Consider the following 26,285-nt stretch of genomic DNA (forward strand, 5'->3'; position numbering starts at 1 on the left):
TATATGACAAATACTTCAGCTTCATTTTAATAATAATAATAATAATAATTTTAAAAAAAAAATTATTTATATCCCGCCCTCCCCAGCAGAAGCCAGGCTCAGGGCGGCTAACAATAAAATTTAATTTTAAAAACCTATCATTGAAAATTGTACTGCATTGTGCTTATCTTCCTTGTAAAAATCTCTCAAATTTCACATAACCTGATAATGTTATATATGCACCTACACATACACACATCAAATGGAATTTCTCCAACTCCAAAACTGAATACCCATGAAGTTAATTATGATTTTTTGTTCCATGGAAAATTAGCACTGCCCCTTATAATCAGTGAATTCTGCTCATTCTTTCATGGAAACACTGAACAAGTTAAAGCAAAAACTGTTTGAACACCTGCAACCTTAAAGTGATCTCATTCATACATTTCTGTTTCTATTTCCTAGTTTTCTATGTCTTGTTGGCAATATGTAGAATTAGTAAAGACCTATTTAGTAATACCTCAGCAAATCAATTTTATAAAAACTTGATTCTTCACATGTGGCAGCCAAATAAATATTATGGCCACCATCAAGAAACTGGTGAGGTTTATTTGTAGTTAGACAGGAGTTGTACATTTCCTAAACACTTTGTTAGGCCCCACCCACGTTTTAAATTACACATCTTGCATAGAACCCAGATAGTTACTTTAGGTGTACCCAAGTGTTTTCTTATGGCTTTCTGAACTTTTGACATTTCTTCTCTTAACAACAACCCTCTGTAACGTGCTCAACGTGCTTTTGAAAGAATCACTTTCTAAGTTTCACAAGTTTAAAAAGTAGTTTGCTTTGTTTTTATTTCAACAGCCTCACACAGTTCTCTAGATTGTGGTCAAAGAGCTCTAAAATGACCCATAGTTTTCAATTATGAGAATGCATTATAAATTATCCTTTTCCATTCGGAGAAATCTGAATTTTAAACAACTTATAGATTTAATCCTATTAATATCCTTTATGACATTGTAGTACATCAAAAAATACTCCACTCTGAAACTACGCTCACAAGAATGTAACCTAATCTGAATATTCTCATTCCCAATTTAAAGAACATATCATAAAACATGAATATTTCAATATATTTACTTACTGCAGGTACCAGTAATTTTTTTACTTCTTCTACAGCCCTCTTCAGTTTGATTTCTGCTCTGTTTTGAGCATCTTCCACAGTGATTAGTACATGCAGGTCTTCATTCAGATGTTCCCAGTTCGGCTTTCCTCTGTTTTGTTCTTCCTGGGGGGGGAAAAACACCGCCATCATATTTATTTTGAGTTGTCTTAGCTGCAACATGTTTTGTTAAGATACCTGATCCATTTATAAGTTATAAAAATGCAATTGCATCCAGAGAAGTAACTGATTTCTTGGTAGATGAGAGACAGCGAGAGAAAAATCAATATTGTGTGATCTCCACATAGTTAACTTCTGGTGGAAAGCATGAGGTTGTTGTTGTGTTTGGGGTGGAGAGGCAATGACTATATTCTCTCTTACTTTGTGTTATGTTATGCCAGTGGTGGATTTAGGGGGGCGCAACTGGTTCACTCACAGCTGGGCACAGAGCCTCAGGGCTGCCACAACTATGATTTAAAAAAAAGCACAAGAGGTGAGGGGCACCAAATTTTGTTGTTGCACAGGGCGCTGTTGCAATGGGAGACCCTGATATCCAACACTGGCTGTGCTCCCCCCCACAGGGCAAACATTCTCTGACTGATGTCCACAGCACTCCCTTCAAAATTCAAAATGTGTCTCTATGATCTTAAAAGGTTAGTGTCCCCTTTTATAGGCAATACATGGCTGTATCCTGGGTCATTGGTTGAAACTTCAGAAGTTTCCCCATCAAATCTGAAGTGAAAATGCAAGAAAGAGAATCTGAAGAGAAAATGCACTCAATAGTGCTTTCTTCTGAATAGACATACTTAGGAATGGGCTGTACGTTACATACAAATGTAGCATACAAGTCTCAATTATGCTACCTGTGAAACATTTACTGAATGTTTGGAAGAAGGCTTTTATAACCTTTTAGTTTGTAAAAAATTCAACCAATCAGGTTATGGTCAGATGACAAGACAAATGACAAAAAGGTTCAATTCAGATTTAACACAGCTATAGCTAAGCTCAGAAAATAAACAAGAGGGAGCATTTATGCACCAAGGTAGAGGAAGGAGTGTAAGCCACAGATGTTCCCAAGAGCAGGGCATTTACTGTAACAGTAATTGAAATTTATCACTATTATTCTGAACAGCAGTTGACACAACACAGAATGAGTAGCATTACATCTGCACAAGTCAGACTGTCATTCAATTGGAAACCTGGTTTGGAGGGGGAACTTTTAAATGTGATTGTTGGTGTGACAGCAGTTCCAAGTTTACTAAGAGTAAATACTTCATGGATACAAAATAATTCTCCCAGAGTGTGACATGACCTTCAATAATATTCTATCTAACACTTGGGTTGAGGCTGGGGCATATGTGGGAATGTAAGGGACCACTCAGAACAAATAACCACTGCATGTTATATTGAACAGAAATATAATAATAATTTGACATTTCACAGTAAAGTACAATCTAAACTTACAGCACAAAAACTCCTATGCAAACAGCCCACATATTCTAAGACAAATCAGAAGTGAAAGTCATGGAAAGATCAGACTATTGCTGATGATTTAAAGGATTTATACTACAACTTTGGAAGCAAGTAGCTAATTTGTCTACTGAAAAGTCCTATTAAGAACTGTATATAGTTCCATTCTACCCCTGCCTTTGTCCGGATGCTTCAGAAATTATCCAGATTTATTTATTTTTACAAAATTTAGTAAAAATATGCAAGTGGCTGTCATGAACAGCATTTATCATTTAAGCCACATTACTAGTATGTTTAAAGTGCCAGATCTGGTATGCACTGCCTATGTGGGAGAGTATATGTATGTGTATGCAGACTTGATGAATGAACCTTCCAAAATGGTGCCAGACCCTTCCATGGTCTTATCAAGGGGTATAGATGTATGGCATAGTGTGAATACATTTGCATTCACTGCCGTACAAGTACAGTCATTATTATTCATCCTGCACCTTACAATCCTGAAATTGCCACGGGTAAGCCATGTTTCTTAAATGGCCAACCTAAGAATTGAGAAGCAAGGGCTTCTAACTCTAGCCTTTGCTGTCTTGAAATGATGGAACTAAAATCACTTACACAGTGGCTCTAGGTAAAAGGAAACGTAAAGGACCCCAGGATGGTTAAGTCCAGTAAAAGGCGACTATGGGGTGCAACGCTCATCTCGCTTTACACAATGGCTCTATCCATATCAAGGCATATTTGACCAGCTGACAGGCTTTGGAACCCCAATTCTATTTTACTTGAAAATTGAAGATACGCAATAAAAAGTTTTGTATCAATACATGGACAGTTAACATTTAACTGCCACATTAGAAGTAAGATACATTAAGTATCCCAAAGAGTTTTGATGCAAGTATTGTATGCCACCATCTGACAAGAAGGCCACAAATTATGCACTAAGTGCAGCATTTCCTAATGCAGAAGTAATTCTATAACATGACATTTAAGAACACAGTGATTGTTCTACCCTCTGCTAATGTATTGCTGAAGATGTGTATATTTCACAAAGCAGGTTAGCTGGGATGTTCGCTGCTGACAGGAAGAGTCATCTGCAGAGAGTAACTGTACAACATAAAAGATGAAGCAAGAGAAAACTGGTGTTCCATATACTTATATAATTTAGATGATGGCGTAGCACATGTAGAACATGCAATGAAGTGTTTTGTGTGGAGTGGCTTTTCTTTCAGCCATGCAGTCTTTCAAGTTTCTTCATTATATGACCCTTCCCCATTACTTTCTGTCCTCATCTCTCTCTCTCTCTCTCTCTCTCTCTCACACACACACACACACACACACCCACCCACACACACACACACACACCGGCACTAAGCATTCTGTGGATGTTGAGCATCAGCTTGCATTTGGCTATTCAGGGAAGGTTTTGCTCCCTTATTTTTATTCAACTTGGGATTTCTCTACTCCCAGTTTTGATGACATAGGCATTATAACCAGAGTGGCGCAGTAATCAGAGTGCTAGCCTAGGACCTAGGAGTCAATGGTTCAAATCTATATTTAGTCACAAAGCTCAATGGACCTTGGATAACTCACAACCTAACAGTATCATTTGGGGGTTTAAAAATGGGAAACAGAACCATATACAGTGGTACCTTGGTTCTCAAACTTAATCCATTCCGTGAGTCTGTTCAACTCCCGAAACCATTCGGAAACCAAGGCACAGCTTCCAATTGGCTGCGGGAGCTTCCTGTACTCAATCAGAAGCCGTGTAAACCGCATTGGACGTTGGGCTTCCAAAAAACATTCGCAAACCGGAACACTCACTTCCAGGTTTCAGGAGTTTGGGAGCCAAGCTGTTTGAGTACCAAGGTACCACTCTATGCCACTTTTGTTTCATTGGAGGGAGTGGGATAACTAATAGTAAAAAATCAGCACCTGGGTTCATTATTAATCTAACCTGCTATGCTCTTCCCTACCTCATACATCTGTCTTTATAGCCTCAGTAGTATGTCAATTTAACAGGCTCATAAATATTAACCTCAAATCAAGTTAAATCATGAAACTCAAGTTAAAACAGCAACATTTTAATCATGCAGCAATATTGAAAATCTCTTACTGCATATTAATCAAGTGCTCAATTTGGCTATAACATACTAAACACTAGCACCAGCAATTAAAAGGCTGAAGCACATGGCCCAAAATAACTGGAGAAATTTCAAGTACATATTATAGAAAAACACCTATATAATGAGATTATAGTACATTTTCAAGGTCTTTTTTCTTTACAGGTATAGTGGTAATGAAATGGTCTCCTAGGCATGGTTGGCCAATTGGTGCCAAAGAAGGACAGAACTTTTTTTATGTATGCGACAACAGCAGCAAGAATACTTATCGCAAAGTATTGGAAGACACAAGATTTACCCACTCTGGAAGAATGGCAGATGAAGGTGATAGACTATATGGGATTAGCAGAAATGACTGGCAGAATCCGAGACCGGGGAAAAGAGTCGGCGGAAGAAGACTGGAAGAAATTTAAAGACTATCTGCAGAAATACTACAAAATTAATGAATGTTAGAATGATGTTGGACAGAAATTAAGTGGTTACCAGCTGTAATGTAAAGGCTGAGCAATAAGTTATAATAAGTTATAAATAAGTTACAATAAGGATTTGTTGAGTTAAGAATTGGAATACAAAAGGGGGAGGTGAGAGGAGGTCTGGGAAACAAGTTAATGGAAATAAGTACCGTATTTTTCGCTCTATAAGACGCACCAGACCACAAGACGCACCTAGTTTTTGGAGGAGGAAAACAAGAAAAAAAATATTCTGAATCTCAGAAGCCAGAAGAACAAGAGGGATTGCTGCGCAGTGAAAGCAGCAATCCCTCTTGCTGTTCTGGCTTCTGGGATAGCTGCGCAGCCTGCATTCGCGCCATAATACGCACACACATTTCCCCTTACTTTTCAGGAGGAAAAAAGTGAGTCTTATAGAGCAAAAAATACGGTAATGGAAATGATATTTGTTTTAACTGTTTTTTAATTTTGTATTTTTGTATTTTTGTTACTTTTTGTTTTTTGTATTAATTTGGAAACTCTAATAAATATCTATTTAAAAAAAATACAAATGGTCTGGTTTCAAACCAGTCACTACTTAATAGGTGATCAACTAAAATAATAATAATACATATACAAAGGCTCCTGCTATTTGTTTTAAAGTGGACTTCAGGGGGCTAATATCTGTGCCTTGAAGCAGCTTTACTGGTTTCCAATCTGTTTCACAGCCCAATCACTATTATGCCAGGTATTACAATCCCTTTGTGCACCCCAGCATGTTCTGTAGCAAAACCGGTGGGGGCAGGGGGGAAAGTGTGACCTTTTCTGCTGTGGTGCTCTGCCCCTGGAACTTTCTCCCAAGAGAAGCTTTTCAGTTTCAGGTAAAGATTCTATTCACTAAGGCTTTTCAGGGTGTTTAGTTTTGACTGATGGGTTTGTCCATGATTTTGTTGCTCTTTTGTTTTCATCTTATTCTGCTATGCCTTTTAATCTTTATTACTACTGTATCATTCAACATTTTCTAAACTGCTTTGGGAGTTTGTATGCTTGAAAAGTTTAAAGTAGGGGTAACGTCAATGTGTTCAGGAGGAATTCCCAAAAGCGAAAGAGTTTTGGTCTCCTTATTCTGATAGTTCTGAGTTTTGTTACTACCCAAAAACCAAAACTCCCTATTTTTTTTTTTTTAATATATTTTATTAAGGGTTTTCTTGTTTTACAGTGTAAGTGTAATGCCTCTTATTTTTTTTTCCCCGTGTAACATTTTTACAAATCCATTTCATTTGTTGAGGCATTAGGGGGAGAAGAAAAAAGAAAAGAAAAAAAAAGAAGAAAGGAGGGTGGAAGGAGGGGAGATGAATGGGGGTGGGGTGGGGTAGCGGTGTTTCTATTATGCTTAATGTATGTAGTTTGGTGTCAGCGTGCTTGTGTTGTTCACTTGTGTTCCTTTGGTGGTGAGAGAGGTTGGGGTTGGCCTAGGATGTGATTGTTTGTTTGTGATTGGCTGTGGTGATCTTTGTTTTCGTGTGTGAGTGAGGTGGGTGGGTGTTTTGGATCAAGTTAGCCATATTGATTTGTATGCTGTTGGTGGATTATTGTCATTGTCCTGTTGGGCTGTGTATGTGATAAAGGGGAGCCATACCGGGGTGAAGGTGTCTTCTTCTGTTTGTCCCCGTGTCAGTTTCAGTTTGTTAGTTAATTTTTCTAGTAGGGCTGTTTCCCATACTATTTGGTACCATTGGTCCATGCTTACTCCTGACAGGTCTCTCCAGTGTCTGGTTATGGTGTTTCTGGCTGCTGAAAGTAGGTGGGTTATGAGTTCTTTGTGGAGTAAATGGGCATTGTTGTCTTGGAAGATGTTTAGTAGGGCCAATTCTGGGGTGAAGTCTAATACTTGCTTTGTTATTTTACATATTTCTTGCATGGCTGTTGTCCAGAATAGTTGGATTTTGGGACACTCCCACCACATGTGGAGGTATGTGCCTGTGGAGGTGCACCCTCTCCAGCATTTTGGTGAGGTTCCTGGGTGTATTAGCGCTAGTTTCCTTGGTGTTAGGTACCACCTGTAGGTGAGTTTCAGTGTGAGTTCTTTTCTTTTCGTTGATATGGATTTAAAGGGGGGTTTAGACCACATTCTGGTCCATTGAGTGGGGTTAATCTCATAGCCTATGTCATTCTCCCATTGTTTTTTGATTGCGTCTAGGGGATTTGCGGGATTTTGGAGTAGTATTTTGTATATTGCGGATACCGTCCCTTTACCATTTCCCTTTGTTGTTAGGAGGAGGTTTTCAAAGGTTGTCAGGGGCCTAGTTGCTGCTGATTTTACTGTTGGGTTGTTTAAGAGGGCATGTAGTTGGTGTTGTGTTAACCAGGGCATTTGGGTGTCTTCTAGTTTGTCTTGTATTTCTTGTGTTGACAAGGGTTTGTTATTTTTATAAAAGTCTATTAGGCGATATAAGCCTTTGGTTCGCCAGGCTTTTATCTGGAGGTTTTGTGCTGCATGGTGGAATAATGGGTGGTACGCCAAGGGTATTAGTGGGGATGGGGTTGGGGATAGTTTGCCTATTTGTGTTTTCCATGCTTTGAGCATGGTCTGTGTGTACCTGTTAAGTGTTGTGGGAATTTTCTTTAGTTTGTTTGGGAGGAGTGGGTATGTTGTGGTGCAGGTATTTTCAATTGTGTCCCTCTCTAGGTGTACCCATTGCAAAACTCCCTATTTTCACAAAAATTGAGGGTGCTATCCAATGTTATCCACAATCAAAGTAGACCTATTAAAAACAATGGACTTAAGCAACCTAAATGCATTTATTTCAATGGTCTAGTTAGATATCACCCTGAGTACTGATCCCATTTACTGTCTTTTCTAGTAGTTCTCAGATCATTAGTGCTCAACTGTGAATCAGATTCAGCTTCTAGATTTAACTCATTTTGCACCATAATTCCTGCAATAGATTACCGGTACCAAAGTATTTTAGATACATAATTATCAAGGTTCGTATGAACTTGAGTCACCTTCCTTATCAATTATCGCTACTATGAAATTTCACAGACCATAGTATCTCTAAGTACAAAACTGACCAAAACTTCATTACAAGTTGAGGTTAGAACAGCTATGCACACATAGTGAGGATTTGGTGCATGGGGGGTGTATTCAAGGTGTCATACTAGGTTAAAAATCATGTTGAAACCCATGGTAATTCTAACATATGTGGAATCACAAATCTATGTAAGTACCTTGATTATCAGAATGGACAACCAAAGTTGTAACAGAAGGACAGTGTCGAAAGCCTATACCCCATCAAGTAGTGAACCAAGACAGCTTAGTGCTTAGCAACTCAACTGATTGCCATAGGCAACCAGGGATTCTGTGCATATGAGTGCACAGAACTCCACTAACATGAAGTGAGGTGGAAGAAAGCTCCATCCCTTCATCAGCCCTACAGCTGGCTTGCAAGAGATACAATCACTCCAGTGCCAAAGGGAAGGAATATGACACAAAGAGCTGATGTGGCGTGTTAACAGACTGGAAAAATCAGACGAGGATTTACCACATGGCCATTAGCTGTCTAGTTGCAATATTATAGCAAACAATTCTACAATTCTGTGAAGAAATCATGTAAGAAAGGCCAGTGAAGACTATCAAATACTTCTATGGCACTGTTTAAAGCTCTACTACTATTATACTTCAAGAAACAATTGGGAGAGCTTGTATGTTAGAAGTCTCAAGTTTTATCATCGAGTTTTATGACAATGACACCAAGTGTTTTTCCTGCAAAGTTCTTGTATACCTCCAAAAGGCATCTGAAATACAAATTTCTCAGCAAAATAAAACATTCTCGTACAGCGGTGCCTCGCAAGACGAATGCCTCGCAAAACGAAAAACTCGCAAGACGAAAGAGTTTTCCGTTTTTGAGTCGTTCCGCAAGACGAATTTCCCTATGGGCTTGCTTCGCAAGAAGAAAGCCCATAGGGAAATCTCTGGGGACCTCTTTTAAATGCTGGCGGTGGGGAGCAGAGCCTTTCGCCCCCCTCCGGCCTTCAGAAGAGGTCCAGGAAGGCCGGCGGGGGCCAAAAGGCTTTGCTCCCCACTGCCAGCATTTTAAAAGCGGTCCGGGATAGCACCACTGTACATTTCAGAGTATTCTTTGCAGAAAAACCTTTATTGCCAAAATCACATCACTAGCAGGAGACCTTAAAGCAAAGTTAATTGCATAATTATTGAGCAGTTCCTCAATTATTCTAGTTGATTTCATGCTTCTAGCCCAGATAGATATCTAACTATTTGCAAACTAAATCAAACATTTTCTGCTCTCTCCATGAGTATAACTATTTCTAGTTCATTACTGAATACCTGGTATCATAAACATGACACACCTTGTAGTAAACACTATATTCACACGAAGAAATGCTGCCTCTAAGCATGCTTAAAATGTATTAAATTTCTTCATCTCCAGATAAAGAGAGATGGCACTATCAGAGTTTAAAACAAGTTTAACTGAAAGCTGTCACTGGTGGGAAGAAAAGTGCAGAGCCACTACTTCCTTAATCAAACAAAGCAGGTAATTAACAGCCATTCTGACATAGTCCCTTATCACCAAAATACACAACACTACTCAGTTCTCCTCTGTGCCAGTTGTTCTGCAACAACAAAGCAGGGCTGATGTTTCAGGGTCACATTCATTCATTTAATACACAAGCATAACTTTATTTTCCAGACACCTATAATTAAACACAAGAGCCACCTAACTCTAATTTTCAGGCAGGCTTGCATGTGAATGTGATATTTCCCCCATAAATGATTGCCTTTCATTTCGTAGTTTCAAATAACTACAGTTCACATAGTTTTGATTGCATAGCAATTAGATACACAAATAATCCAAAAATGTGGTTATATATATATATATATATATATATATTTTAGATTGTAAGCAATCAACCCTATTCTTTTTCTTCTGTACATACAAGCTTCTCATTAGAAGACAATTGTCTCTTACAAAACTGCCAGCAGATGTCTTCTTTTTTAAAGTTAAGAAAATGACTAAGAAACATGCAACACCATGGGTAAAATTCAACATAGCACTAAGGATATTGTTCTGCCAGCAGAAGCCTTTCTGCTTGCCCAACGGAATGATCTCTCCTTGTCTGCCCGCATGCTGTTCTTGACATTTTCCTGACCCTCCTGAGTGGATTTGAGAGAAGCAAGGGGAGGGAGGGAATTCCCACTGCACTAGCGGGAGTCCTTGTGCAGGCTGCAGTTAAGGGGATTGAGTGCTTGAATCTGGCCCTATGAAACCTGCTTTTTAATATGCTTCTGAAATCATTCTAATACTTGAAGGTTGGAATGCACTGGGAAAATTATTCACCATGATTAAAAGCTAGACCTGTCCATCAAAATGTAAGATTCCCCACACCCTGTTCCCTCTTGGCCTCTGAGGGTTTCCACAATCAGCATGGCTTCGTCTCTCAGAAAAGAAAGGGGGATGAGGAACTGAAAATCCAGCATTTAAATAATGCTTTTATGTGTTTCTAAATTGTTATTTTAGTGATTGGAGTTGTAATGTTTCAAAAATGTTGCTTGTTTTTTGGAGGACTGCACACTGCTTAGAGATTTCTGAAATACTGAAGAGGTATATTTCATATACTTTTAATATGAAATATATAAAAGGAAAAATGGAGGCCACAGAGCATCTAGGCCAGGGCAGTCCAACTTTTAATACCAAGTGTACTTCAGCATGGAACTCGTGGGCCACATACTGCCTTGTCTTGCAGGGAAAGGAAGCATGCCCCAAAATTTGTGTGCCCACCCTACCCCTGCTCTTGTGCTGCCTTCCCAAAGTTGGGTAAGTGAGGCGCCAGGCTTTGGGAAGCAGGTGCAAGGTTCTGACAGCACAAGGGGTCCGGAAGGGTCCTAGAGCCCTCTCACCTCCTTCCCAAAGCTCGGAAAGCACTAACTAGACTTTGGGAAGAAGGCAGCAAAACTCTAGGGCCTGGGTCAGAGCTCTATCACACCTTCTTCCCCAAGCCCAGAACCTCAGTTACCCGGGGGGGGGGGGATGTGTGTCAAATGTTGCCAAGGGCCACCCACAAGGGTTGCATGTGGCCCTTGAGACGTGTGTTGGATCACCATGGTCTAAGGGCTCTTGTTCGGGGCTGTGTTATTGGTTTTACTGCTGCAATTGTTTAAAATGTTTTAAATGACTTTAATTTGTGGGATTTTAAAAGTTTTGGTTTGCTTTAAATAAAAGAAAGATATGCCTGGAAATAGAGGAGCAGTGGGACAGAGTAGGGGGAGCAATCACAGTGGTTCAGGCTTGAGGAAGGCATGGTGTGGGAAGGTGGGGCTGGCTGGGTAAGGGGCACACAGCACAGGCAGTTGGTCATTGTGGCTGTGTGCCAATCCCTCCTCCAACCTGGGGAACTGTGGTTGTCCTGTCAGCCAACCCTCGTGTCTGTGACTGCTGTTGTCAAATGCTAGGTCGTTTCAGAATAAGACCTCCCTCATCTATGATCTGATTGTGGATGAGAAGGCTGATCTGGTCTGTATCACTGAGACCTGGGTGAGTGAGAAGGGTAGAGTGTGGCTACCCTGGGTATTTGGTGCAATATTAAGACAGACCTGAGGGTCAGAGAGGGGAAATTGATGTGGTTTATAAAAATCACCCCCTCTGTTTCTAGGCTCTCTGTCCAGGGGTGGGGTAGACTGGGGGTTTCTGCTGGTTTACCGCCTGAGCTAACAGAGCTTTTCTTGGAGGTGGTGTTGAGGACTACAAGACTGCTGGTTTTGTGGGGATTTAACAATCTCTGGACTATCTGAATGGCTCAAGCTATTGACAGGATAGTCCCTAAGCACCCTCTCCCACATGGAGTCCGATTGACTCCCTGTTATACGCCAGAGCTTAGGGTTAGGAAACAAGTTGGGAAACTGCTTGAACGCAAGTGGAGGAAAGATTAAATCAAATGCAATCATCATCGAGCCTACCTAGTGGCAGTGAAAGCAGCAAAAGAGGAATACTTTGCTGCCTCCATTGCATCCTCACTATGCCATCTGGCAGAACTTCTCCAGTAATGTGGGACCACTTACAATCTGGCCTGAAGGAGGAGGTGGAACAGACATTAGCTCGCTGTGACTTATTTGCAAAGCATTTTGATGACAAAATTACTTCCATACACCAGGATCTTGACTCCACTGTTATTACAGATGAATCTCAAAGAGTGTCCAGAGCACTGTCTAGACCTGTTGTGTTGGTTTCAAATAGTAAGGATTAAGGAGGTGGACAGGGTCTGCTTGGATTAGTGAGGGCAATCACTTGAACTTTGACCCCTTGCCCCTCTTGGGTAATAAAAAACTAACAGGGAGGGGACAGCTGGGTGGGCCAGAAAGGTAATTAATGCCTCCTTGCAAGTGGGGGGGGGGGATCTCTGCTTGCTTGACAGAGGCAGTTGTATTTAATAGAAAATAAAGATAAGGTATTGACTAAGATGTATAAATGTCTTTTGGAATAGTAAACAAAAGACGAGCAGGTGAAATCAGTGATGATACACTGGGCAAAAGACTGGCAGCGTGGGAAAGGTTGTGGAACACAGATTTGAATTTCACAGCATGTTATACACTGAAATAAAATTATATGAAAATGATGTACAGATGGTATTTAACACCTAGTAAATTAGTGAAAATGTACAAGTCAGATATATGCTGGAAATGTAAAGAGAAAAAGGGTACATTTTATCATATATGGTGGTCTTGAAAGATAGTAAAAAACTTCTGGGAAATTATTTACAATGAACTGGAGAAAAAAAAGTTGACGGTAACTTTTACTAAAAACAAAACAAATCCAGAAGCTTTTCCTTTAGGGATAATAGGACAGGATACACTGAAAGACCAGGAAAAAACTGTTGATGTATACAACCATGGCTGCCAGGATGCTTTTTGTGCAGGGATGGAAAGAAGACACTGTCCCAACCAAGGAAGAATGGAAAGCAAAGTTGATGGACTATGCCAGTGGTGGCAAACCTATGGCACGTGTGCCACAGTGGGCACGCAGAGCCCTCGGCCCATCTGCGCTGCTGCTTGTTGGAGTGGAGGTGGCAGTGGTGGCAGCCGATGAAGAGCCGCCCGCCCCACCCCCTCGGCTGTTTTCCACTGGTGCAGCCACTCCTCCACCAGCCGAGCGCTCCTCAGGCCCCCAAGTAGACTGAGTATGGCCAGCACCCGCCCGTGGCAGCCCCAGCCACAGCTGCCGAGCCAAATTGGGAAGCGCCACTGACTGCTGTGTCATCTTTACTGTGAGGTGACAAGCCAGAGAGCGGGGCCGTGCTGTGCCCGGGAACCTGCCTGGTACACAACCCGCCCTTAGGGACGCTGCAAACACGCGGCTCCCACCCAGGTTCTGGGGCCCCACCAGAGCGCCGCCTGGAGCCTTGCCTGAACCATGGCTCGCCGCAGCAGCAAGGAAGCAGCAGGAAGCAGGACAACTCAAAAGCCCAGTTGACCTGTGTGGCATAACTTTGGGCAGCATGCTCAGAGCAGGATCCCTGGCTGGGGCAGGCCTTCAGCTTCACTGGCGGGGACCACAGCAAACGGTGGCAGCAGGCAGGAGCAGCTGCTCCTGCAGCCGCCCTTGCGAGGATGCCCGCCCACGGCAGCCTCCTGCAACGGGACAAGGGCAGCAGGTGAAGCGCGGCTGGAGATGCTGCAAGGCGGCCGCCTCAGATCAAGAGAAGGCACAGGTGTGGCCTCACTCATGTGCCAAAACTTAGCCTGGTGGCAAAACAGCAAAAAAGGCTCTTAGAGAAAAGAGCATTCTGGTGGCACACCCTGCTAGGCCCCAAAAAAAGCTCAACAGCTCTGGGCACTCTGTGATAAATAAGTGGGTTCTGGGTTGCAGTTTGGGCACTTGGTCTCTAAAGAAGAATAAGAAACCAAGAAGCAAAGACTTTTAATCAGGAATGGGGAAGATATTAGGATTATTTAAATTACTGTAAACAATTAAATATATTAGCAGGATTAATTTAAAGTCAAGCAATTAAAAGGTGATTTTGGAAGAAATGCAGAGAATAATTAAATAAAAGGAGTTAAGTGGGAGATGCAGTTTTGGAAAACAGGGAAGGGGATTGATTATTTGCTGCATATTTTTATTTTGTTTGCTTATATTTCCAATTTAATGTACCGCCGTGTGCGGAGTCTTAAATTGCAATCCATCTAAAGGGGTTTAGTGTTATTTATTTTTAAAAGGAACCAACTGGTGCATGGTTTAAACAGCAATGTAATCCACTGATTCCACTCTGACCTTGATATTAAACCTTGGACATACATGGTTTGTGACTGAACTAAGATTAAGTGAAGGATGGCAAGATTTGTTTCACAGATAGTTAATTGTGAGATTTTCTAGTATCTTAAATATTTTCAAGGATAACAGCTTGTGACAATAGGGCACGGAGAGAAATACCATAGTTGAAAAAGTTTCTAATATTATTTCAAGCATCTCAAGAGTTTCTCTTTCAAGCAACTTTTTAGTTGCAGTAGCACAACACCGAATTCCAGAACCAAGTCATTGTCTATTTCAGAATTTAGTATCTAGCTCCGAGTTTGCCATCATTATCCCCTGAGATCACCAAATTTTATATTTTAGCTAGCTGGAGCTTTGTAATTTGCACCATTTTCAAAATAGGAATGTCATGTGCATCTTTCCACAAGTCACATTGCATTCAGCATGCAGAAGATGAAGCACAGAAAATAATTTAAGCTGTTTACTCAAGTAACCTATTATCATTAGGACTCTTGCTGTTGTAATCAACCACCCAGTCATAATATATCTACAATGTCACCAAAAGTATGAACTCCAAGCCATGAAATCACTAACGGCCTTAAGCAAGTTCCCATGTCTCAACTCCTCAATTTGCTATAGGGATATTAGTACTGACCTACTTACAATGATGTTGAAAGGATTATCAAGATAACGCATTTGAAGCTCTTTGAATACTTGATACTGTAGGAACAGTTATGAATTCTAGAGTCCACTCCACCAAGACACACACAGTTCCCATATAACTAAAAGCCTCAAGGTTTATTTAATCAGCATAAAATAATCATATGTACAAACAATGAAGAACATATAAATAGCATAAACAAGCTCTTCTAACAAACTAGGAGTTTTAAAATTATCTTTAAATTATCTTACCTTCTTTTTGTCTCTCATGGACCCTTTGCCTCGGACCATTATCTTACATCCTGTTTCAGCCTCAAGCTGTTTAGCTGTTAGCCCTCTGGGCCCAAGGATTCTTCCAACGAAGTTGAACTGAAATTTAAAGAGGGGGGAAATCACCATTTTCTTCAAAATATAGCAATAAACATTGAGATAACAATCAGCATGACTGCAGTTTAAGTACAAACAGAATCTTGTCCTAATTACTGCTACTCAATTTCCCACAGAACAGAATATCTCTCCACCCTATATTTCACTGGTCTGTTGTCATGCTGTAGTTTGCATGACCGACCACAGGTGGCACTAAGTCCTGGAAACTTTAGTGTGACAATTAGGAAGAGGATGCAGCAAGATGAGGCAGGGACTAAAGGAGAAGACTAAGAGGAGGAGGCAGAAGTAGAGCAACCAAATTTAACCTCCTGGTGGGCAGAGATGGGTCCACAGCCCAGAGATTCTCCACCCCGGAGAGAGTGGATCCTCTGACCTCTGGGGCGTGTAACTATTCCTGCCCGCTACAGTTGTCTTCCCAATTCTAGAGCTGGAGAGGGGAAGTGGGCATCATCCCCACAGTTGCACTGGGCTTCCAAGCAGATTTGGAGATTGCTCCTGCAACCACGCTGCACTGCTAAGACACTTGGAACACCATTACCAAGCACTATGCTTGCCGGGTCAATCTACTCTCCCAAGTTCTTAATCAGAGACAAGACATACTATTTTGGGAAGTAGTTCTAGAAAATACCGATTTGATTGCCTATTAAGGCCAGCCAAACATTATGGAGCCCCCATATTTTACCTAATGCAAGCATCATTGATCACTCTTGAATGTGCAATTACTTTTGCTGCAATTCTTTTTGCATCACTGTATGCAGAGCTTTGGGAAACAAATTACAGGATTTTAAAACAAGCTGAGCCACCTGCTAGCTATCTTTTCCTGCTTAATACACAAATCTGAGCTATATGTTAATTTTATATTTTATTCTGTCAGCTCTTAAATGTCAGTCAAATGAGAACAATACTACTTTTACATCCTTCACACATCTTAACCATGAGAAAAACTAAAAATCAATAGTCACTTCTCACTATGCTCCATGAATAAAGACTAGGAACTACAAAAACACAAATGTAAGAACAGTGTCAGTGATATACTATGAAGTTAGCAGATGTTCATTTGTTAGAGAATATTATATAGCTACTTCCAACAAATAACAAATACATTCTGAATTGTAAAGTTAAATAGGTCTAGTAAACATTTCTAAATAGTGAATAATCAGATCTGATTATATTATTTATATACAATGAGCTGTTACAAGATTTGTCACCTTCAAAAACAAACAGAGCAGAAAACTACATACTGGAAACACTAACACATTACTATTCTTAACTGTGATACTAACTTACCGTATTTTTTGCTCTATAAGACTCACTTTTTCCCTCCTAAAAAGTAAGGGGAAATGTGTGTGCGTCTTATGGAGCAAATGCAGGCTGCACAGCTATCCCAGAAGCCAGAACAGCAAAAGGGATTGCTGCTTACACTGCTAAGCGATCCCTCTTGCTGTTCTGGCTTCTGAGATTCAGAATTTTTTTTTCTTGTTTTCCTCCTCCAAAAACTAGGTGCGTCTTGTGGTATGGTGTGTCTTATAGAGCGAAAAATACGGTACATTTAAATTAATCTACTGTATATATCCAGTGATTATTTTTTTTTAAAAAAAGTGAACTATTTCAACACTGCACCTGTTCCACAAAGGCACTCTAAATAAAGAAATTAAAGGATGTGGGGGGAAATTGTTCACTATTAACAATAAAACAATGGTTACATTAAACTTCATATAACCATAGAGCAAATTCTTCTGAAACACTGTCCAACTGCTACATTTTACAGTAAGCATAATGCAGTCAATTCTACTTATTTCAATAGCCAACGCTTAGACACTTAATACTTCAACAAATCGGACAGTGCCTAAATCAAAGTACAGATAGGTAGCCGTGTTGGTCTGCCATAGTCAAGACAAAATAAAAAAAATCCTTCCAGTAGCACCTTAAAGACCAACTAAGTTAGTTCTAGGTATGAGCTTTCGTGTGCATGCACACTTCTTCAGATACACTGTGTGTATTTTGTCTAAATCAAAGTAGATAGTACTGAAGATAAAAATCTTTTACTATAACTGAATTGCAAAAACAAAATAGTTTTAAATAGGCATATAGTTTTATGAAAGCAGCTGATGAATATCTAAAAACAATGATAGTGGGAAGCCTTCATTGTCTACATGTAATGTTGTTGTTTGTTTCTCTAAGCTCAATACCAAGTAGTAGCATAAAACAGGCTTGGGCACAACAGAAGAAACAGTGCCCTGCCATTTGCTTCCTGTAGTTATCATGATATGTTCCTCAAAATGGCAGGAGTTAAACCAACTCACTGGCTGCATGAATATCAGTTTAACATTCCAATTATGTGTGTAGCCTGTCATTATGTCTAGCAAGTAGTAGAAGCAACAAATTCTTTTGTTTCATGCCTATATGAAGAAATAGTTTGAAATCAATCTTCACAAGGGTGCCAAAGCTTAAAGCCAAATAAAGCAGAATTGAGGCAAATTTACCTTCATGTTAGTACGAATTCATATTAAATATCAGTGACTATCCCATCCACACATTCATGTCAATGCAAATGTGTCCACTTTTTCCTAAACAGATTATCTCTGTACTAAAAAAAAGGGGGGGTGCATTTGTCTGTGAAATGTAAGGAATCAATGTTTTTGGAAAGCATAACTTGGTGGCTATGATTTATCTATAGACTTCTGGAAGGTACTATTCCTCCTGCAGAGGAATCTGCTAGAAAAGAAGCAGATAAGAATTGATAAGAATTCCACAATTAACATCTGAGTTGAGAGTGGGATCACTCTGTCCCATTCCATTCACTGGGTGCATTTGTCCCATCTCTGAATTTATGTGTAGCTAGGTAAATGGGAGATTTTTCAGTGCTCCAGCCTCAGGGCCGTAATGCATTGTACACTCCAGGCAGCTGAAGACTTGTAGGTACAATCTACAGTTCTAATATTCTACATACAAATCCAGAAACATTTGAAGGCCAACACCTCCTCTCCAACGTGAAATCAAAATAAGACCACCTAATCAAAATTGTATTCCAACAGTATCAAGCCAAAATAATTTACAAGTACTACTTTACAAACCAATTTCATTTCTAATTAGTCTTGGAAATCTGCTGAAAAGCTGTTCAAGTCCCTCCAACTCTTGAGTTATCAAATCATATCTATCTTTAGAAATATCACTGACAATCAGTTCCAAAAACTGGATTACTGTTTATCACTGCTTCTTTAATCTGGACTAACCAGATTATCTCTGTGATCTTGATAAAATGAGTATTCTAGATAGTAGCAGGTGCTCTGTACTTTAAAAGGCAAAAACCTAAAAAACCTAAAAATGTAGTATGAGGTTTAGAATGAATTACTAAATCCTTTAAATCCGCATTATTCACCTCTAATAACCCATGTACCAAAGAGTTGAAGCGTTTAACTAATGAACAGCTTTTCTATCTAATGTAAATATAACAGATCAAATGGTAAAAGCCTAAATAGTTTTCCAGGTCAATCATGATGACAATAATAAGGGAACAGTGGTAGTAGTAAATAAAAGTGCATGGCTTTTTAAAAAAGACTGGTGGCGTTCTTTAGGAGCAAAGTAATATCCTTCTTACATTTACTTATATCTGTATGAGGTAGCCCAATTATGTGTGAAATATGCAGAGGGGATTTCAGAAAATAATAAATAGTACTTCCCCACGCAATAACTCCTAAGGACCACTTCCTAACTAAGCCCCAATTAACTCTCCCAAACCTGCTCCAGAAGGTTGGGAGATCTTCCACAGCAGCTTTCAATCTCACATGAGGAATTATGATTGTACAAGGTCTATTTTTATTTAAAATATTTCTATCTCACTTTTTAATACTGATTCACAAGGTAGCTTTCAATATAAACCTAGAATAATTAAGAACAGGATAAAAAGAGGAAAACAGCAATGTTTTAACTCTTTATGGCAAAGGGACAAGATGCCACAAAAAACCAGAAAGGTCCTGCTACCTGTTACCATCTACATTAATTCAGACAGTGGGACCATTCTCAAGTCCTCTTAAAATGTTCTTAAAAGTTGAGCATGTACATGTGAGAGAAAAGTTGAGTGCTCTATTTCTATGTAAATTAGGAACCAATCTGATCATTTCTCGAATAGGATTATTTACACTCTACCTACCAAACATAGGCATGTCATTTTCATCTCATGAAAATCTTCTCTAGTTTGCCCAGTTACTCTCAGACTTTGGTTCAACCTATCAGTCTTGGGCATTTCATTTTGTTTGCTACTTTGCTTTTTTGAGGGTGGAACAGGGCCAAGGCAGAGTGAAGCAGAATGGAACACCACTGGAAAGAAGAAGAGAAGAGAAAATTGTCCGTTGCTCAGATTCCTTTGTTCTCACAATTAACACATACTGTCATGGCTGCTTTTCATAAGACCCTATATGACTATATTTCAAATATCTTCCTTTTTTAAGAGAAAAGGGGAAGCATTCAAAATGCACATATATAGTGCAAAGAGATGCAGGACTTTGTTGAAAGCATCAAAGTGTAAATAACATTCTAGTTGTAAATGAAGATTATTTGCACCATCATTCCAGAAAAATGAAGAACTTTCAGTGGGTAACTTGATTTAAACCAATGGTTTAAAATCAGCCTTTGCTTCCCAATTTTGATTTTTACTATTAGTGGTCGCTAACCTTTGGCTCTCTAGATGTTGAACCTTGACTTACATCATCGCTGACTCTTGTTATGCTGGATGAAGCTGATGCAGGTTGGAAGCCAACAACATCTAGAGGGCTACAAATAAGTCATCCTCAATTTAAATTGTTGTTTTAAATCACAATTTAAATAAAGCCACCATCTGCCTGTAGGTCTCCTGTTACCACAAAGTACACCCCAGGTTTCCATCTTGTGTCCACCCATTCCTGTAGTCTGCTATCCGTGGATTGTCTGGTCCTCCACACACAGATGGAAGAGAGAGAAGAAAGGAATATACAAACCCAGAGAACTTAACAGTGAAGCTGGGAAGGAAGATGAGGCAGTTGTGAAGAGATGCTGGGTGGCAAGCACTTGCCCAACAGTACCACTGAGCCTGAAACCAATTTCAATTGTGACCAAACATCATTTGACAAGCAGTGTTCTTTAACAGCTCATAACATATATTATGTAAGTCTTGCACTAGTTAGCAGCTTCCCCCCAAATTTAGTGCCAACTGTGGTCTCTGAGCTACAAAGACAGGCCAAATCAGTTAATTTTTTTCACTTACTGAGGAAAAGGTTTCTCTAAAACCAGAGAGAGAATTTTAAATATACAGTGGTACCTCAAGTTACATACGCTTCAGGTTACAGACTCTGCTAACCCAGAAATATTACCTTGGGTTAAGAACTTTGCTTCAGGATGAGAATAGAAATCGTGCAGCGGCAACAGGAGGCCCTATTAGCTAAAGTGGTGCTTCAGGTTAAGAACAGTTTCAGGTTAAGAACAGACCTCCAGAACAAATTAAGTTCTTAACCCAAGGTACCACTGTTTTAAAAAATCTGTTACAGAATTATACTCATAACCCTGGAATCATTTAAAAGCATATTATTACTTTTTGACAGACAGACCAGCTATCACTTTTTCTTCTTATTCTTTTAAAGAAACACTAGTCTTCCACAGATGATTTGAGACCTATTACTTTGCTGGCATCCATCTGTTTTAAGAGACAATGGAGTACACCTCTGGGGGTGAAGTCAAACCGCTGCATTAGCAACACTTAAGTGACCTCCCCAGGGCGCAAGCCTGGCAGTGTGTATGGAGGTTCTGGGTTGCCCAGATGACAAGACCACCCTCTCGGCCTCGCTGGTGTGGTCCACAGGAAAACGGAGAAGTACATTTGGAATCAGTTTGGCTGCAGCAGTGCTGGAAGGAGGCATACAAAATTTACTCCTTAGGCTTTTTTTCTCTCCAAGTTATCCTGCAAGGCAGCGGAGGTTTAGGATCAGAGTTTCCCCCCTTCTGCATGGGCTACCTTCTCAGGTTGATGAGTCCCATCTGCCCCTCACTTTTCTCTGCAGCACATACAGAAAATGCACTCCCCATAAGGACCACAATGTGTCCCCCAACAGAAGTACTACCCCTCCCCTAACACCCTGACCCATTGCTATCACCATATTGCGAAATTAAGAAGTGAGTAACTGCAAGTTTGTGTTAAAGATGGGAAACAGGTCTAAAAAGGTTTAAGCATTTACTTTAAAATCTTATTTCCACCTTACATCCTGCATCAGTGTGAGAGATCATCCTAATAATAATAATAACAACAACAACAACAATTTATTATTTATCAACAACAACAACAACAACAACAACAACAACAATTTATTATTTATTCCCCACCCATCTGGCTTGGTTTCCCTAGCCACTCTGGGCAGCTCCCAACCGAATACTAAAAAATACAATACAGCATTAAACATTAAAAACATGCCTAAACAAGGCTGCCAAAGTAAGATAAAAGTAAGCAAAGATTGCTTATTGCTTTGACATCTGACGGTGGGGCATTCCACAGGGCAGGCACCACTACCAAGTAGGCCCTCTGCCTGGTTCCCTGTAACTTCACTTCTCACAGTGAGGGAGCCACGAGAAGGCCCTCAGAGCTGGACCTCAGTGTCTGGACTGAACAATGGAGATGGAGACGCTCCTTCAGGTATACTGGACTGAGGCCATTTAGGGCTTTAAAGGTCAGCACCAACACTCTGAATTGTGCTTGGAAACATACTTGGAAACATACTAGCTCCAGTCAGGACCAGTGTTATATGGTCTCGGTGGCCACTCCCAATCACCAGTCTAGCTGCCCGATTTATACATGAGTAATATTCTAAAGAGGAACTACCTTTACAGACCTATAAAAATATGTATGGGCAAATATAAATTCCATATTTAAACTTCTTAGCAGATTCACAGTTACCCTGAAGAAATTGAGTATCCAAATATGTTGATTACCCTTTGCATATTAAAATACAATTTATCCAGTTAAAGAATTTTTGCTGAATACCCAGCATATCTATGAGTGGAATTCTAAATTTCATTCTTCTAATGATTGAGTCCACACCAGCATTTCAACTTAAAAGACAGAATGATTCCCCCCCCCCTCCTGTGTACTGTTCTGGGGCGGGGGGGGGGGCGGGGAGGCACCATTACACAAGCAGAAGTGCTAGGCTTCCGCTGACAGGATTAGTTACGTGAATCCCACCCTCAAAGTTTACAACAAACCCTAAAAGTTTACAAAGTCTGCTAGCAGATTTTCTTAGACCATAGTGTGAATCCTGTTTTGGAACCAAAGTACAACATTAAAATATATCTAGCTATCCCTAATACAATCTTTAAGATTCTATTCTGAATGCAAGAATGCAACATAAGTCCCCTGAGCTCTGGAAGCTGTAGATCTTTTCCATACAAAACTTGTGGCTCAACTTTAGACTTCAACAAGTTCAATATTGGTATAGCTAGCCTTCTTCCCAATAGTTCAGCAACGTTTGAAAACCTTGCCTACTCTCAGATAAGCTTTTAGCTTCATTTCTTTTACACAAGGGTTCCATGCAGGTTATCTATAACTTCACAAATCTTCACAGTTACTATAGTTTTCATAATTAAATTATTATTTGTTTACAATATAATCCTAAAAACATGAAAAGCATTCTGAGGCCTATTTCTGCATGAGCAAATGCGAGCATACAACCTGCATACAATAAAAGCAAAATCCTTACAACACCATGTCAGGGGGACCTCTACAGTTTCACCTTTAGTAGATGTAAAGCACTGAGTGTCATCAGCATAATTATTGTCAGCCACTCCAAACTATTTCATGCAGAAGTTGAATTGTATACAGCAGATAAAATGGACCACAGCTTATGCAACACCACTCTTCTTAGCCAGCCAGCCAACAAGTCAGGAATCAAGCCAGCAAAGTATTGCTCCCTCTATTCTATCTTGGCAACTGGTCCAGAATGATACCAGGGTTAACAGAAGAAACATTTAGTAGGCCCCAGTCCATCTGCAAACTTCTTGAATACTTCTGTTCGAGTTCTAGTCTCAATTTTTCATATGGAAACAGGTCCTTACGTATTTTGCTAAACTTATTTTCAAGAAATGGCTAATCTCTGCTTCTTATATGAAAAAAGTTACAGTCATACCTCTAGTTGCGTTAGGTTCATGTTGCGGATTTTTGGGTTGCGAACGCTGCAACCCCGGAAGTGTATATTCCTGCGTTTTGCTGCGTGCATACGCGCAGAAGCGCATGAGCGCTCTACTGCGTCACATGCAGAAGCGGCGCTCTACTTACGGGACTTTTCGGGGTGCAAACGGCACCCCAGAACGGATCACGTCCATAAGTAGAGGTACCACTGTACTAGCAGTAATTTGAAGAACTGCAACTTGTAAAGGTAAGTCAAATTCTTCTACATTAAAAAGCATGCTATAGTAATACTATATTTTAGTCTGCAAAACAGCAAGCAAGAATATATAATCATCTGAATAAATTGCAAGATTAGAAGGCAAACCAATCCATTTACAGTGGGACATTTCACCTAACAGGTAAAGGAGTGGACATAGAGGCATCTTACCACTTACGTTCATTTCTCCAAACTGTCTGACCTTCACTGTCAGTAAGCAGAATGACAAGCCCACCAACTGTTTCCCTCCCTGGGCTACAATGCATTCTCTTCCTTTTTAAGGCCAGTGTACCACTGCAACAAACAGCAGGGCTTAAGCCAGCTGCTAGAATGTCACACAAATATATTTAGCTCTGATCTCATTTATTGCCTTCCCTTAGTGACAACCATGAAGTAACCTTCTTGCTCTTGCCTGCTGACATTCTTTACCAAACTGGCACCACCACAATGCAGCAAGATTATCTGTCATCAAGACACATGCATTTGAGGTAGACTCTTAATGTATTTATTACTTTTTATTTGCTTGAAACTACCTAGGACAAGCTGAAGTTTGGCAGATACTGGGGCACACCTTTTCCTCACTAATTTCAGTAGAGCTGCGTACAAGTCATAAGTGAAATTCTCATCCTGAATTTTTAAAGTTTTGTGCTATTATAGGTATTGTTATACTATTCATCAATTTACCAATCAGATATTACAAAAGCTACCATACCACAGCTGCATAGGTGCCTTAGGTTGTTTTTTTTAAAAAAAAAAATTGCATTGGATTAAGTGTTGTATCTCAATGATCTAAGTCATTATTTTGGATAACGTGTTATCCACATTCCCTGTTGGGTCATGTATGCAAGATAACTGACTATTATCTTCATTCTTTCAAAGTCTGGGTTTCATTGCAAAATAATTCTGTCCTCCAAACTAGTCACAGAAAATTCATATGCTATTTACAATCAGCCATCAAACGGTGATTTACTGCGGTAAAGGTGCATTTATTTAGCATGCCCAATGTATAGAAGGAATTAAAGAATTTCAGCAATACCCAACCAGATTCCAGGGAGTCCTGACTGCAGCTCTTTCTAGTGATGGCATTACTCCACGCTTGAGTACTTCTTCATTTGTTTCACTATCAACTGACAGGATATTTAAACTGTAACCCGATGATCATATTTGATGAGCTCTCTTATTCATAGTAATCTGATCTTATGCAGTCTTTTATTGGCAAGCTGGATTCCGGTAAGGTGCATGAAGTCAGCTTGACCGATTGCACTATCACCCAGCTGATGGCAATACTTGTCAGGGATGTGTTCTTTCTCAAGTACCGTATTTTTCGCTCTATAGGACGCACTTTCCCCCCTCCAAAAATGAAGGGGAAATGTGAATGCATCCTATGGAGCAAATGCAGGCTTCAGGAAGCTATCTGCAAGCCTTCGGAGCGCAGGAGTGCCCGCTGGGCTCCAAAGGCTTGCGGATAGCAGCCTGCAGCCTGAAACCCGGGGAGCACAGCGCTGCACACCCCGGGCTTTGGGCAGCTATCCGCAAGCCTTCGGAGCCCAGTGGGAGTTCCCGCCAGGCTCAGAAGGCTTACGGATAGCAGCAAGCTCCAGGAGCAAAGGCGAGGTTGCACGCAACCTCGCCACCGCTCCCGGACCCATTCTGGGGGCTGGGGTCGGGGGAAGCTCTGGCTTCCCCCCGCCCCAGCCCAGCGGCTAAAAACAAAACCAAGACAGCAAGCAGGATGGATCCTGCTCACTGTCTTGGCTTCTTTGCTCTTTGGGGCTGGGGGGAAGCCAGAGCTCTCTCATTGGCCCTACTTTGCACCAGAAGTGCTTTTGCCTGATTGGAATGTGTCCTTGAACTCTGATGATGCCTCTTGCAAATCTGGATGGAGGATAGGGAGGGCTGTGTGAGTACATGTAGGAACTAGCCTACTATACAAAGGCAAAGTTTCATTAGCAGCTCTGTCCACTTTTGCTTTTGGTCATATCCACCACTGGCACGAGGCCCTTAGAATATTGCCTAGAAGGGAATGTGTCTCTTAGCTCGAAAAGGGTTCCCCATCCATGCCTTACTAGATACTTTTACCTGGAGTTATCAGGGATTGAACCTGGCAGCTTCTGCCTACAAAGCATGTGCTCTACACTATTGAGTAATGGTTTTCTCACCTGGAAACAGATAGTAGTTTGGGAGCGTGGGAGATTTAAACTGGGAATAGTGTAGATAGCAAGAAAATAGCCCTATGTATTTCAAAGGATTTCAAAGTCTGAAAGCAACAAGAACCAGGAGCTAATAAAAATAGAAATATGACATTCTCATCAGCCCAAATCAGCAAGCAGCATGGAAAGCAATTTCAGAAAAAGCAGCAACTTGGCAGAAGCCCTGCCCCAGGGTTGCTATTTTTTCTTTTGTTTTTGAGTGGTGTGCTCCCC

At 40.4% G+C, this 26,285-nt stretch overlaps 1 protein-coding gene across 11 annotated transcripts in view; it reads right to left on the reverse strand.

Annotated features, from left to right (window-relative positions):
* The window catches only part of QKI (QKI, KH domain containing RNA binding), a 107,333-nt gene that overhangs the window by 46,436 nt on the left and 34,612 nt on the right, over positions 1–26,285 (reverse strand). For all 11 annotated transcript variants that reach the window (XR_013837671.1, XR_013837672.1, XR_013837673.1 and 8 more), the window contains exons 3-4: positions 15,329–15,445; positions 1,124–1,267 (exon numbers count right to left, since the gene is read on the reverse strand). Coding sequence is in view for 8 of the 11 variants with exons in the window: in XM_079971925.1 (XP_079828051.1) it covers positions 1,124–1,267; positions 15,329–15,445 (261 nt within the window). In the remaining 3 variants the exon portion in view is untranslated. The remainder of the gene's footprint in view (positions 1–1,123; positions 1,268–15,328; positions 15,446–26,285) is intronic.

Source organism: Podarcis cretensis (assembly GCF_951804945.1).
Source record: "Podarcis cretensis genome assembly, chromosome: 3".
Lineage (NCBI taxonomy): Eukaryota > Metazoa > Chordata > Lepidosauria > Squamata > Lacertidae > Podarcis > Podarcis cretensis.